We start from the raw sequence: 15,021 nt of genomic DNA on the forward strand, positions 1-15,021 counted from the left end.
CAGGAGCTAGAATGTGAAACCTGAGTGTAGCAAAATGTTTAATGTCTTAAAAATCTAAAGACTCACTATGTGCCAGGCCTTGTCCATTTTACATGAACTGACCTTTAATTCTCACATTTAATCATGCTGTCACCCCCATGTTACAGACAGGGAAACTGAGGCTCCGAGAAATGAAATGAGCTGTTCAAAGCACACAGCAGGAAGAGAAAGAACCAGGAGTGGAGCCAAGTGGTAGGAAGCCTGCTACATTAAACTGTCTTCCCCTGACCCCAAAAGCCTATCGCTTCAGTAACTGTGGGGTTTTCCCACAAATTCCATATTTTCAAAACTAATGTGAGCAAATCAACAAGCAGAAAATTTGTAAGTTTCACATGAATCTCCGGCACTATACTTCCAAATCAGACAGACAATAAAAAATAATAAAACTAAAAGTCCTTCTACTGCATTTTTTACCAGGGTGAGGGAGAAAGAACTCTTGGCAGCTAGCAATAAATCCATTCTCATATTTTCCAGCTAAAAGTAACTAAAAAAATTTCCTTCCCTCTGAGGCATGTTTGGTGACTTTACTCACCATATAAGGAGATGGGAGATTCTGCACTTTCAGTCTCATCCCTTGGGCAAAAAAATATAATTTGGAGGTTAATACTGTACAGTTATTTTAAAGTAAATTAATCTGTAGAAGATCCAAACTAAGTAAGAGCACTGCTAAATTTTGAAGAAGACTAAAATATTTGGATTTTGTTACATTCCAGGAAAAAAAAAAAAAAGACTTTTTGGTAAATTGTGAAGAATGCCCTCAGCCAAGGAAGAGTAAATTTAAACTCTTCAGCAATGTGCTAAAGAGCCCCCACCCCCAGTGGTGCTGAGGATCAACCTAGGACTTCACGCATGCTAGGCAAGCACTCTCCACTAAGACCCCCCAGCCCCATTCTCTCTTTCCCTCTCACTTCAAGAGACAGGCTCTCCCTGTGTTGTCTAGGCCAGCCTGGAACTCCTAGGCTCAACTGATCCTCCCTCCTGCCTCAGGAACTACAGCCTGTGCTACAGTGCCCAAGATCAACTTTTCATAGTCATTAGGAAAGTCAGTTTCTTATACATACTGGTTTTAAAATAACTGATATGTGAAAAAAACAAGAATTTTATTTATTTATTATTCATTCATTTATTTTTGTGCTGGGGGATTGAACTGAGGGCCTCAAATATGCTAGGTGAATACCGTACCACTGAGCTATATCCCAGATTAAAATATGAATTTGAAATTTTTTATGGATTTCTTCATTTCCCAAAATTTTAAACAAGTAAAATTTGATATAGACTCTAGAAGCTTTAAAATTTTACATGTTCTATAGGCTTAAAATGCATTTAAAATAAGTCCATGATTTAAGCAATGAGTCAATGAGAACAAAAATGTTAGTGGTTACAGAAAGCGAAGACACAATTCTGTCTTTCCACAGAAAAAGTACAACCTGCAAGGCTGGGGTTGTGGCTTAGTGGCAGAGTGCTCGCCCAGTACATTCGAGGCCCTGGGTTAGATCCTCAGCACCATATAAAAATTAAAATAAATAAAACAAAGGTATTGTGTCCATGTACAACTAAAAAAAATTTTTTTAAAAAGTACAACCTGCACTACACTTAGTTTGACTTAGATAAACCCATATTTTAAAAACAATAGCACACATCTATATTCCCAGCAGCTCAGGAGTCCGAGGCAGGAGGACTGAAAGTTCAAAGCCAGCCTCAGCAACTTAGTGAGAGCCTCAGCAACTTAGTGAGGCCCTAAGTAACTTAGTGAGAGCCTGTCTCAAAATAAAATGTAAAAAAAGTGCTGGGGATGTGGCACAGTGATTAAGCACCCCTAGGTTCAATCCCTAGTGCCAAGAACAAAACGAAACGATACTTTTAATTATGTTATTTGAATCAACCTATATGAATTAACATTCCTGCTTTAAACTACAATGCTATTAAAGGCACCTTCCCAGAGGGCTCTCAGGACACCCCCGAGTGGCAGACCTAGAAGAAGCTGTTCACTTGCAGACATCTGCTGAGCTATATGGAGACAGCTGCCCTTGCTTTCAGAATTACCTACAATGGCCTAAAATGGTACTCTGTCCCATGAAGGGACATGTGGAAATTTTCTGGAAATAAATGAGTGTGGGGGACGGGAATTGAAACAAACATTCTGGGTGGAAGGAAAAAGTTGAGGGAGGAGCCAGGTGCAGTGGTGCATGCCAACAACTCAGGAGGCTGAGGCAGGAGGGCTACAAGTTCAAGGCCAGCCTCAGCAACTTAGTGAGACCCTGTCTCAAAAACATAAAAAGGGCTAGGGATGAGGCTCTGTGGTTGAGCACCCCTGGGTTCAATCCCTGGCACCAAAAAAAAAAAAAAAAAAAAGGGAGGAAGCCATGGAAGAGGGAGCTGACAATTTTCCTGGTGTCATTCGTTCCCTGTGGCTGGGACAGCAGTGGAAAATGAAGCTGAGAGAGAAATTCCTCCGTGTCACTGTGGTCCTGTCTGTAAGGGCAGGGCAACTCCCAGTGGTCAATTGGCATCTAATAGGAGTGCACACTGAGACAGTGGCAGTCAGAGGCTGCGGTGCTCAGAGGAGGAGGGACTCTGTCTGGTGGAAGCGATAGTTGTGCTGTCATGTGTTTTGTTAATAGTAAGTGATAAATACTGCCTGTTTGCATATCTAACATCACGAGACGGTAACATTATAGCTTATCCAAGTCAAGGAAAGTATTTCACTTTAAAACACAGTACACAACACTATGCCTACTTGATCAAATGTACCCCCCAAAGGGAAGGAACACATCCAATAGACAGCAGCACTTGTCTCGGGAGGGAGCAGGGAGGGGTCTCAGGTAAGACACTGTATGAAGTGTTGGAAACATGGCTCTCGGTGGCTAGTCCAGATCTACATGCAGGCTGTATGACCTGGACAAACAGACCTCTCAATCCCACTTCCTGATTTGGAGGCATGAGGGTTAAAAGAGCAAGACTCTATCACTTACCCTCAGTGACAGGCACTAAATAAAATGGTTGCTAAACCTACACTTTTTAAAAAGTTTGTGTTTTCAAATTTTCTACAACAATCATTTTCATAATCACAAAGGAACATTGCTTATCAAGAGATGAAATCCTCAGTGAAGGCACAAAGAGTATGAAAAAACTCACAGGACACATGCATCAGAAAGGGAAACGAGTAAGTTACGGATAGAATTTTGTCCTTCACTTTACCTATCCTTCTGTAGGTCCTAAACATAGCACAAGTGTTGACTTACTGGTTTTCTGAGGAAGAAGATGGACAGAGCTCCAACCAAAGGCATGTCTCCAATCAGAGGCTCCAGGATCACCCTCATCGTTCCGTGGATCTAAACGCAAACAGGACACCAGAACGCGTAAGAGAAGGTAGCTCTGCAGGGCCACCAAGGACTTTCAAGCATCTGACTTCCTGGGTCACTCTACGATCACAAACACACACTTTAAAAACTTTCTGAGCTAGGACAAACTTCTTAATTTTCTTTCTTTTTGAATACAGATTAGAGAATTTTATAAATGAAATTTTAAAAAAGGTACCTGTATACTTTTCACACCAGCTCTACAAAAATATCGTTTGATCTCCAAATCGATCTCACAATTTCCTACAAAACTAGCAAAGAAAAAAATCTGCATTACATAAAGCGAGTGAAATTAACTGTTTTTAAATCACCATAGAACCTCAAGGTTTACAGCCAGAATATTACAACAGTAAAGCAACCAAAATCAGACTGAAGGTGAAAACTGGACAGTGTGACCCGAGTTATGCACTTTGCTGCTCTAGGTCACAGGCACAGCTGTTACCAGACCTAATCCTGCTACAGCACCAGGGAAGGTTGCCATACGCACACCTGTCATACATAAACACTCAACTACAGTAAGTGTCCATTTCCAAAGATAAAATGTGAACTACAAGTGCAACTCCTGGATCACTGGGTGAAATGTAGTTCTTACTTGTCATACAAATCCTGTTTGCTTAAAACATAAAAAGGTTTTGATTTCATTTCATCACTAGGAAATTCTATACCCCTTCTCTCCAGTCATGAACATGCTCTGGTTCCGGTGCTCCATGGCTCTGTGACGTCATAGGTTAGACACCGTAGGTCTGTTCAGGGCTTACCTTTACAATGATCAACAAATGTGAACCCACTATGACACTGATTGCAAAGTGTGCTGTTTCCAATAAGAACATGATAAGCCAAATACGTATTGCACAGGGCAGGGCAGGACTGGAGCCGATGCTTGGCCTTTGCAGCAGGGCTCACATTCCTGCTTAGGCACTCTTGTGGAATTTGACGAGCACGGTCCAGGAGTGCCGAGCCACATGTGGAGAACAATAACAAAAGGGATCAGGGATGAAATTTTTCTAAGACTCATTTCCTGGTGTTAAAGCCCAAACCTACAGATTCTTCTCAAGGAGAATACTTCCTAGTTGGTGAACTCACCAATAGCCTGTTTCAAAAATCATCACAAAACTCTACCTTTCTTCCCCTAAGACTTTGTCCTTTTATTTCCTAATTCTTTTCCATTTCTCTTTCCCCATCCCCACTACCAATGTAGTTAAGAACTTTGTATGGAACTCAAAAAAAAAAAAGGAGAATGCATATGCTGCTATGGCTGCATCTTCAAATGACATCCACTAACTGATTTACTCAAATGTTTATTCAGTAAACTCACTTGGGCTAAGGGACCTGAACAAAAGAACAAAGTTCCACCATCATGAAGCTCATCATCAGCCCGTGGACAGGCGTTCTAGAGAAGGACCTCCCTGAGACACAAGTGGGCCTCCAGGAAGCTTGTCATTGGCCCTGTGGACAGGTCTTCTGGCCACAGCCTCATGAAGATACAATGGCCCTTCTCTTATTCCACTGATAACAATGTTTTTTGCACAAATGTCAAACATTTTAAAAGGTGCAGGTTTTCTCATATTAAAGACATTCTATGTTCTTTTCTAAATTAAAGGTAATTGGTACCTACTCTATTCAGTTATTGTATGATTGCAACTTAGTTTGAAAACTCATAAATGACATATAATGATCCTTAATCAAGGATCATTTTAGGACAGACCACTCTGAACTGCTACAACCGCTCAGCTGTCCTGCGTCCGCAGTGTCTGGCACTCACCATACACAGCAGGCATGTGTCTGTGAGCACTTGTCACAGTCTGAATCTGAAATGCCCCCAAAGGCCCATGGGCTGTAGGCTCAGGCCTCGGCCCTGGCCTTACCGGGAGGTGGCAGACCTTCTAAGGGGTGGGGCCTAGTGGAAGGAAGTCAAGTCGCTGGGGGCATGCCCCCCAAGGGGATGCTGGGACCCTTCCCTCTCTCTTCATTTTGCAGCAGTCGCAGTGAGCAGTATCCTTTCCCATTGCTCCCGACGGGACTTGTTTCTCATCACAGGCCCAAAGGAAACAGGCCAAGTGACCCTGGACTAAAACCATGAGCCAAAATAAATTTATCCCTTATAAATAGTTTATCTCAGATATCTGTCAAGAGTGACAACAAGCTGCTAGCCAGGCCACACGGGAATGCAGGAAGCCATAAGCACGTTCAATAGGAACCAAGACAAGAGGCATGCGCGCTGGTTAGCTTCTTGTCCCGCTGACCAAAATACTTGACAAGAGCAACTTGGAGGAGGGAAAGTCTATTTGGGGCTGGTGATTTCAGAGCTTTCCGTCCAAGGTTAGACAACTTCATTGTTGAGCCCAAGGTAAAGCAGAGCATCATGGCAAAAAAGCATGGCTGAGAAAGGCAGCTCATAACACGCAGCCAAGAAGCAGTAGGAGACAGGGAGGAGCCATGGGGACAAGATACAATCCCAAGGCCACGTCCCCAGGGACCCCCCTCCTCCAACCACACCCACCTGCCCATAGCCACCACCTGGTATTTCTCTATTCAGATTAGGATGGACTGAGTAATCAGGGCACAGCTCTCGTGATCTACTCACCTCGCCTCCGGCCATTCCAACACAGGAGCTCTCAGGGACACCTCACATCCAAACCATTAACACAAGGACATCGCCTTTTTTATTCTAGGCATGGTACCTAGCAGACCCCCAGATTTGTTTTTTGTTTGTTTTGCAATTTAAAAAATTGTATTAAAATACACATAATATGGGCTGGGGTAGTGGCTCAGCGGTAGAGCACTTGCCTAGCATGTGTGAGGCACTGGGTTCAATCCTAGGCATCGCATAAAAACAAATAAATAAAATAAAGGTAGTGTTCAAATACAACTAAAAAAAATTTTTTTAAATATACATAAAATGTATCATTGCAACTATTCTGTGTATAGATCAGTGGCATTAAAAACATCCGTAAGGGGGCTGGGGATGTGGCTCAAGTGGTATCGCGCTTGCCTGGCATGCGTGTGGCTCAGGTTTGATCCTCAGCACCATATAAAAAAAAACAAAGATGTTGTGTCCGCCAAAAACTAAAAAATAAATATTAAAAAAGTTCTCTCTCTCTTTAAAAAAAACAAACAAAAAAACATCCGTAAGGCCATGCAAACATCTCCACCATCCATCTCCAGAACCCTCTCTTCTTGCAAAGAGTGAAGCTTTGTACCCAGTAACACTAACTCCCTATTCCTCATCCTCCAGTCCCTGGTTGCCCGCCATTCTACTTGGCTTCCCAGAGTTTGTTTGCTCTAGATTCCTTAAGTAAGTAGCACTGTACTGTAGTTGTCCTTTAGCACTGGGCTTACCTCACCAACATGATGACCTCAGTGCTCTTCCACGTTGCAACACGGGCCAGGATTCCCTTCTTTTCTAAGGCTGGGCAACTTGTGTACACCCTATTTTGTATATGCATTCATCCTTTCCTGGACATCTAGCTGCTTCTATCTATTAGCTATTATAAATACACTTGTGTGTCACTTAACAATAGGGATACATTCTGAGAGATTCATCAGCAGGGGATGCCATCATTGTGTGAATGTCACAGAGGACACTTACGCAAATCTAGATGGCTACCCTGTCACTGAGCAAAGTCACCTATGCGACCACCATTGTACAATTGGTCTACCATTGATGGACGTGTAGTTATGCAGCACATTCACTATAATAAACGAAGGTGTTCAAGTATCTGTCTAGTCTCTGCCTTCAATTCTTTCGGGTTTATCCCCGATAAGATCTGAGTGTGTTCTCCAAAAGTTCATGAGTTAAAACCTTAGTTCCAGTGTTGGGAGGTGAGGCCAAGTGACAGGCATCTAGGTCATGAGGTGCAGCCTCTTGTAAGAACACCTTTTCTCACCAGAGTACTTACACCTGAGTGTGGGGAGCCGTTCTCACACGTGACTGGGCGACTCCCGGTTTGGGTGTGAGGCGTTACGGCTGTATCGGAGCTTTCCGAGCCCTCTCCTGATGAGAGAACCCGTCCGTGTGGGGGTGTGACTGACCACTGACCCCGGGGGCCAATCAGTGACCCTGAGATTGGAGTGCGGCCCCCCTCAACCTTCATTGGATGGAATTCTCCCCTGAATTTCTTGTTCCCCAATAAAAGGCGTGCTCGCTCGCGCTCTCTCTCTCCTGCTAGCCCAGAGTAATCCTCGCTGCCCTACAGGTGGTTCGAGGTGGGAGCCAGAGAGGGGAGCCGTCTCGGACCTGGTCATGGAAAAAGGTCACTGAGTCTGTGTGTTTTATTTCGATCTCGCTAGCTAACTTTTATGCCAAGAACCTCATTAATGAAACCATTGCACTGGTCGCATGGTGAAATCCTGAGAACTGGACTGATTTTACATATTGAATCACCCTTGCATTCTGAGATTAAACCTTACTTGTTCACAGTATGTAATATGCTGCTGAATTTGGTTTGCTAGTAATCTGTTGAGGATTTTTACATCAATGTTCATAAGAGATACTGACTGGTCTGCAGTTTTCTTACAATGTTTCAATATCTTTTATTTAACACATTTTATAAATGCTATTTATCTAGAATATTTAGTCAAATTCAATAAACAACAGGTAAAAAATGTGTTCACTATATTCTTCACCTTGTGGATACAGCTAAGTGACATTATCCATCACTAACCATGACACAAGTACAACACAAAAAAAACTTACCTAATCTGAAGGTCCAGAATAATCTGCCTTTTGTCTACATTTTCAGTATACACCTTAACACCATTGACCCGAAGGGGCTGAAACAAAAAGCAGCTTATTTTAAAATACAGAGAGTTAAAAAAAAAAAAGTCAAACATTGAATATAGCACAGAGGTGATGAGAACCAGACTTAGCACCAGACTGAAGGGGCTATGATTCTGCTCTCAAAACACACTGGCTAGCTGCTGGACTCCAAGCAAACTAACCCCATTCCTCAGTTTTCTCCCCTATAAGAAGGACTGCGTTCACGGCCCGTTGTGCAGTAAGCACTCAGTAAAAACTGGCATCACTGCTGTTCTGGGCACATGTAATTTTTGTACTCTTCCAAGACCCTCACTCGGTCTCTTTCAATTTAATTCGATCCTTTCCCTGTACTCCATCCTTACTACATTGTTTGAAACATAATTTCACTTTATTTTTTCTGTATGATTGGCAATGCTTCATTTCTGAAGATTTTCACAAAAATGAGGCTTCTGAGTGAATCAAAAGACAAAGTGTAGATGTAATATCAACACCCAATATATGAAACAGGTAAATGAATGCAAACACAAAAGGCAGACGACTGGTCTTTCGAGGGTTTGGGTAGACATCATCACATCAAAGCCTTCTGCACTTGTCCATCCGGATCCCTGGGAGAAAGCCCTGGAGCCTTAGCTGCCAGTGAGAGCTCCCCTTCAGAGGACTGCTGCTTACTGGAGTCTGAGTGCCTTGAAGTCTGGCCTCCGGAGGAGCCGCACAACTACACTTAGGCTTCACCCAAGAGTCCGTGCCTCTCCTACCACCCCTGGCTCCAGAGTGTCCCCTCCACACTAGGTGTTGTGGCCTGGCTATGAGCTTCCCCCAGAAGCTTCTGTGGCAGTGCAGGAATGCTGGGAGGCTAAACGACTGGACTGGGAGGGCTGTGACCTAATCAGGTCATCCTAGTTTGAATGGACTGCTGGGTGGTAACTGCAGGCAGGTGGGATGCTAGGGTGTGTGCCATGGACGGGCTCCTCTTCCCGGTGACCACTTTCGCTCTCTGGCCCTCTCTCGGCTTCCCAGCAGCCTCCCTCAGCGGCAGCCTGCCCCTATGATGTGCTGCCTCACCTAGGACCCAGAACAATGGAGTGAGCTGTCTACGGACTGAGACCTCCAAAACCATGGGTCCCAAAGAAGCTTTCCCTTCTCTAAGTTGTTCTTGTTGGGCATTTTGGTCACAGTGTCTCAAAATTTGACTAAAACAGAAATCGGTACTGAGAAGTTGGGTTGTAACTGTGACTAACCTGACTGTTGGTTCAGAAGTCTTTCAAGCTGGAGGAATTTTGAAGTTTAGAGATGTAAACCAGAAAATTTTAGAATGTTGTAAATGCAGTTTAATGGGTGGCTCTGGTGGGACCCCGGACAGAATACCTATTGAGTACAGACTGGACTTATGAGGTTTCAGAAGAATTGAAGACTCTGGGGAATTCGCCAGAGGCCACTTGTATTGTATTCTGGCAGAGAATCTGTCTACATTTTGCCCATTTTTTTTTTTTAAGAGAGAGAGAGAGAGAAAGAGAAAAAGACAGAGAGAGATTTTTTTTTAATATTTATTTTTTAGTTTTCGGTGGACACAACATCTTTATTTTATTTTTATGTGGTGCTGAGGATCGAACCCAGTACCTCACATGTGTGAGGCAAGCACTCTACTGCTGAGCTATAGCCCCATCCCCTGAACTAAAAATTTATTTAATAGAGGAAATTTCAAAGCAGTATAGTATTCATTTGTGGCATTTGCAGGCATGTTTTAGCCAGATTTACTATGAGAATCAGGAGTAGAAAGCAAGGCTAAAGGATTTTAAAAACAAGCAATTTGACCAGAAGAATGCTTATAAAACTGGGGACAAGAAATAGATTACAACCTCTAAATTGCACAGAAGAGGGCTGAGGATGTGGCTCAAGCGGTAGCGCACTCACCTGGCATGCATGTGGCCCGGGTTCGATCCTCAGCACCACATATAAACAAAGATGTATCTGCCGATAACTAAAAAATAAATATTAAAAAATTCTCTCTCTCTCTCTAAAAAAAAATAATAAATTAAATAAATAAATAAATAGCACAGAAGAGAGGAGGAAGCAGAAAAAAATGCCTTTAGGACACCTCAGGAATTTGTAAGACCAACCATACCCATTGCAGGCTAAAGGGTCCAGAAAGAAAAATCCCCTTGAGAAGAGATAGTGGGAGCACCCTGCTAACACAGGGGGTCTAGGAAGTTGCTTCGACATGATGAACCCTGCAGGCACTCAGAGGTTACTGCACCCATGATTCCAGGGTCCAGGTATTGCACTAGCTGGCAGACCTCTGCATCATCCACATGGTGCTGGTTCTGCAGGAATGCAGCACGCTAGAGTTGAGGAAACCAGGAGGCTCCCATGCCTATTTCAAAGACAGGCCTGGGAGCCAGGCAAATAGTAGCAAGGTCTGAGTCCTGAATGAAGCTGTGCAAGTGAAGGTGGAATGGAGACCCTAGAAATTAAAGATGCCAGTAATGTGCACTGTCTGGTGAGAAAGGCTGCTGGCCATGCAGAGAGCAAGGCTGAAGAGACCACGTGTGCTGCACCCAGCATGGCCAAGGGCCAGGCTGCCAGGCTTCTGTAGAACGTATCTCCCTGCCCTATGTCCTATGCTGTACAGAGTCGCAAGCAGAATTAGGAAAGCTGCTTGCCCCGCTGGGTTTCCATCTTAGTTTGGGCTCACCCATTATTTCTACGCCCCCCGATTCCCTAGTCCTTTGGAATGGGAATGTTCACTCTGCACCACTCTATACTGGATATATATATAACTTGCTATTGATTTTTACAGGGGTGCACAGCCAAGAGTTTGCCTTGGGTCTCAGAGGAGACTTGGGATCTACCCTGGGGGGTGCTTCTTCCTTGAGGTCTCCCTCTGTTTTCTGACACTGCAATAACTTCACCCTTCCTCCATGATGTGCTGCCTCATGTTGGGCCCAGAGGGATGGAGTTGGTTATCTATGGACTGGAGATCTCTAAAATCATGAGCCTCCAAAAAACTTTCCCTCCTCTAAGTTGTTCTTGTCAGGTATTTCGGCCACAATAATGCAAAAGCTCACTTAAAAACAAGACAAGACATGTGGACACTCAGAAACCCGATCAGCCCACTCTGTGGGAAATGAAAATGGGTTACCTACAACGTCCCTTACTTAAGGATGCGCAGTAGCCAACACATGCCCTTCCCAAGCCTAAGTGCCATCTTAGATTAGGGGGAGCATTAAGAAGAACCCAACTCCAGATGACTGAGAGTGACCTCACATGAGAAAGCTCCACAAACGGGTTCCATTCATGCTCTGGAGTTCTGGAAGGGACAGCAAGGGTTAGCGGCCACTTAAGAGATGTTATGGGGTAGACAGTAATATGAAAGCCACCTTAAGTGACCTCCCTTTCTCTCCTGTGACCCTTCCCCTAGGTCTCCAGTGACCTGTCCTCCTCGACTGTCACTCTTCCGTAAGGTGTTCTTTAACCATCACTCTATTGCTTCATTCTTCTCCAAGGATCTTATTAGTTGGTATCAAAACTAAAGCATGTGTGATAGAACATGAATATCATTAATAATAAACGCAGCGGAGGTTAGACTTCTAAATCTCCATAAACACAAGCATTCTTTCCAGTAGGGGACAGTAGTAAACTTGGTCTGTAAGCTACAGTGATCTTTGTCCTATTTTTTGTACAGTCTGTAGCTAAGAATGGTTCTCAACATTTTAAAGGATTTTAAAAAGAAGGAGTGGAGAAAAAGAGAAGAAAACACCATGAAGAGCTTGAATATGTACCATCCAGATAGTCACAGAAAGGCTTGTGGAGCTTCTTTCCAGCACTTTAACTTGTATCCCTGTTTTCCCTAACTGCTACTATCAGTTTAGCTCATGGAAATAAAGCAGCACTACCCACACAGGGTCACCAGGCAGCCTGTGCAGATACTGGGACACCTGAACAGGGCAGCTGTGCATCCTAGTGGACATCGGAACACTAAGGGAAGAAGCCACCCTAGCCTGGGCTGGGAGGGGCCCTGCGCTGCAGACACTGCATGTGGAATGACCACAGGGTTCCATATGCAGTGAGCATCCTCCACAAGCATGAACCAGATGTGATGGGTGAAAGTAACTTCCAACCAGTAGAGACAGGATGGACACCGACACAGCCATGAGGTGACATGTGCAGCACCCGCCAGACACGCCCTAGGCCCTATCTGCTACAGCCCTGAGCCACACCACAGGAGGACACCTGAGCACTGTCTCTGCACTGAAGTGTGTGAACCCTGTATGGGTTTAAAAGTATAACCAGACTCCAGTTCTTTTTTTTTTTTTTTTATTGTTTGTTGGTCGTTCAAAACATTACAGACTCCAGTTCTTATTAGGCATATAAAACAACGTTACCTTGAATTGTTGGTAATTCTTATAAAAACTGACTTAAGGCTGAGGCAGGAGGATGGCAAGTTCTGGGTCAGCCTCAACAACCCAGCAAGACTCTGTCTCGGAACAAAAAGTAACAAGGACTGGGATGTACCTCAGTGGTACAGCACCCCTAACCAATCCCCAGTACTAAAATTAAAAACAAGCAAACAAACAAAAAATTGGAAACCTGAATGTGGCAGCTCACACCTTCAATCCCAACTACTCTGGAGGCTTCAGAGGCAGGAGATCACAAGTTTGGGGCAACCTGGGTATCTTAGTAAGACTGTGTCTCAAAATACAACAAAAAGGTCTGGAGGTTTAGCCCAGTGGTAGAGTGTTTGCCTAGTATGTGCAAGGTCCTAGGTTGAACTTCTGTACAGCAAAACAAAAACAAAAAAAAAAGAAAGAAAGAAACTTGCCATGCCCAAGTTATTTAAATTCAATCCTGAGCTTTCATTAGAGGTGGTATCAGCAACCAGCAGCTCTGCTTTCTTCTTGTTAATGAACATGATCCTGCCATCTAGCAGGTATCCTTAGCTGTTGCTCTTAACATCTTGAGAGGGATAAATATATAAAGCTTGTTGTCAATTATTGGACGTTTCGTGTGAATTCACATGTCGAACTCTAACATGTCAGACTGCACATCTAAAAGGCAGTTCTGCCAGAAGAATGTGGGGCAGAAAGACACATTATGGAAGACAAAGCGAGAGTCAGAGAGAAAGTACCCAATGGAAGCTGAGCTGGTGGAGAAGCGCAGCGAGCATGTGGGCAATGCGGGGACTGCCCTGGGCAGAAGGCACCCTGTGGGTGTGGGTCCTGGGTGACACTGTGGCACACAGGCTGGCTCTTGGTGGACAGTTCCTTCTGGAATATGTGGAGTGGTTAATGATGTCTTGTTCTGACAGTAATCCTACCGTGTGCACAATAAGACACCAAGAAGCAGCTGACCTGCTGGCCCACGTCCACCTTGGTGAAGCTGAAGGTGCTGAGGTGGGTATTGGCTCCCCGCACAGCTGGCTCTATGGTTTCTCGAAAAAGTTTCTCTACAAATTGGCAAATAAAAGGCCACATGTGCTTTACAGTCTGGAAGGAGAAAGAACTCATGTTAACAATCGCTATGATACACATGTACCTGAGTTATCCTGAAAAATCATAATCCTGTAGCTTGCCACAATCTGGTTTTAAAAATTAAAAGGGGGAAATGCTTTTCTTGTTATATAAATCAACACTTTATAATTTAAACTTTAAAAACTTATGATGATAAAATACTAATTAACCACTGTGTTGCAGGAACAAGCTCTATAATAGTCTGCTGTCAGCACACCTGATGACTGATTTCAACTCACTGCTGGACACCTTAACTGCTTAGATTCTAGTGAGTGCCTGGGACTTTGTTTAAGGACAGACTACCAGGGCTACAGGGGTTACTATCTAGGTGAGTGTTCACAGACAGCCCCAGAGATACACAAAGTACAAGATAAAGATCAAAGTCTACTAATCTCAAAGTCTACTAATCCTAAAACATATCTTAAAAGCATATTATACATTGCGAGGTTTCTTGGGAATTATTTCCCTTCTTGTAATAGCATTTCCTGAATTTGTGCTTGTGATCATCATACAGTAGACTCAATGCTCTACATCCAGAAAGGGAGACACAGGCCAGTTAGTGATGCAATGAGAGCCCCAAGTCTTCTCGGTTAGCGGTAAGCCTTGACTCAGGAGGAAGGCAGCAGACCCAGTTCTCTGGGGAGCGAGAGCCTCCCACTGCAGTCTAAATGAGCTCTAGTCATGCCAACAGCCAAATTCCCAAATACGGAAAGATGGTCTCTCATCCTCTAATTCCCACTGATATCTGGTATTTGGAATATTCTAATCTTACCTTATTTAGCCATTCTGCTCTTTCAGTGTCTGGAAAATGAACCTAAGAGAAAAAGATACAGAGACGTGACTGACTGGCTCCGGCCCACTGTGGATGAACACCCTGCAGGCTCTCTTGTCTTCTCACAGTGTCCCGTGTTTACATGAGGCTTCTCTACAGTCTGCTCCAAAGCTTGGAGGAGGAAAGCTGGAAGGTGTGGCCCCTGGCTCACCATCTCAGAACTTGAAGGCAGAAAAGCCAAGAGCCAACAAATGCCACCAGAACCTTCTCTGCCTCCCACTGTCCAGAGAGATGTTTGTTCCTGGTGTCTGAAACATCACAGAACACACAAAAACAATCTCTTCTTTGAAAGGATCATCATTAGCACTGCCATCTTCATGTTCTAGAACTCTAGACTCGGAGCCTTCAGAACCCACCTCTTCCTCTGTTGCCCCTCTCGGTTCTACCCAGCCAGATGCCCTTCTTCAAGAGCTCCTCTCCCCTGCTCTCCCACCCCCTCCCAAGGGTGCATTATCATTCTCCAGGGTTAGACTGTGCACTAGAAGAGTTTGCAAAGGCAAAAATAAGCTTACTTAGAAAAAAAGC

The 15,021-nt window shown here is 44.0% G+C and overlaps 1 protein-coding gene across 4 annotated transcripts in view; it reads right to left on the minus strand.

Moving 5' to 3' along the window:
* Esyt2 (extended synaptotagmin 2) overlaps nt 1-15,021 on the minus strand; it is a 77,359-nt gene that overhangs the window by 38,700 nt on the left and 23,638 nt on the right. For 3 of the 4 annotated variants that reach the window (XM_078040946.1, XM_078040947.1, XM_078040949.1), the window contains exons 2-6: nt 14,437-14,478; nt 13,506-13,640; nt 8,095-8,171; nt 3,577-3,649; nt 3,282-3,371 (exon numbers count right to left, since the gene is read on the minus strand). In XM_078040946.1, coding sequence (XP_077897072.1) covers nt 3,282-3,371; nt 3,577-3,649; nt 8,095-8,171; nt 13,506-13,640; nt 14,437-14,478 — 417 coding nt within the window. The remainder of the gene's footprint in view (nt 1-3,281; nt 3,372-3,576; nt 3,650-8,094; nt 8,172-13,505; nt 13,641-14,436; nt 14,479-15,021) is intronic. The other variant, XM_078040948.1, reaches the window with a different exon arrangement.

Source organism: Ictidomys tridecemlineatus, chromosome 2 (genome assembly GCF_052094955.1).
Source record: "Ictidomys tridecemlineatus isolate mIctTri1 chromosome 2, mIctTri1.hap1, whole genome shotgun sequence".
In the NCBI taxonomy this organism is placed as follows: Eukaryota; Metazoa; Chordata; class Mammalia; order Rodentia; family Sciuridae; genus Ictidomys; species Ictidomys tridecemlineatus.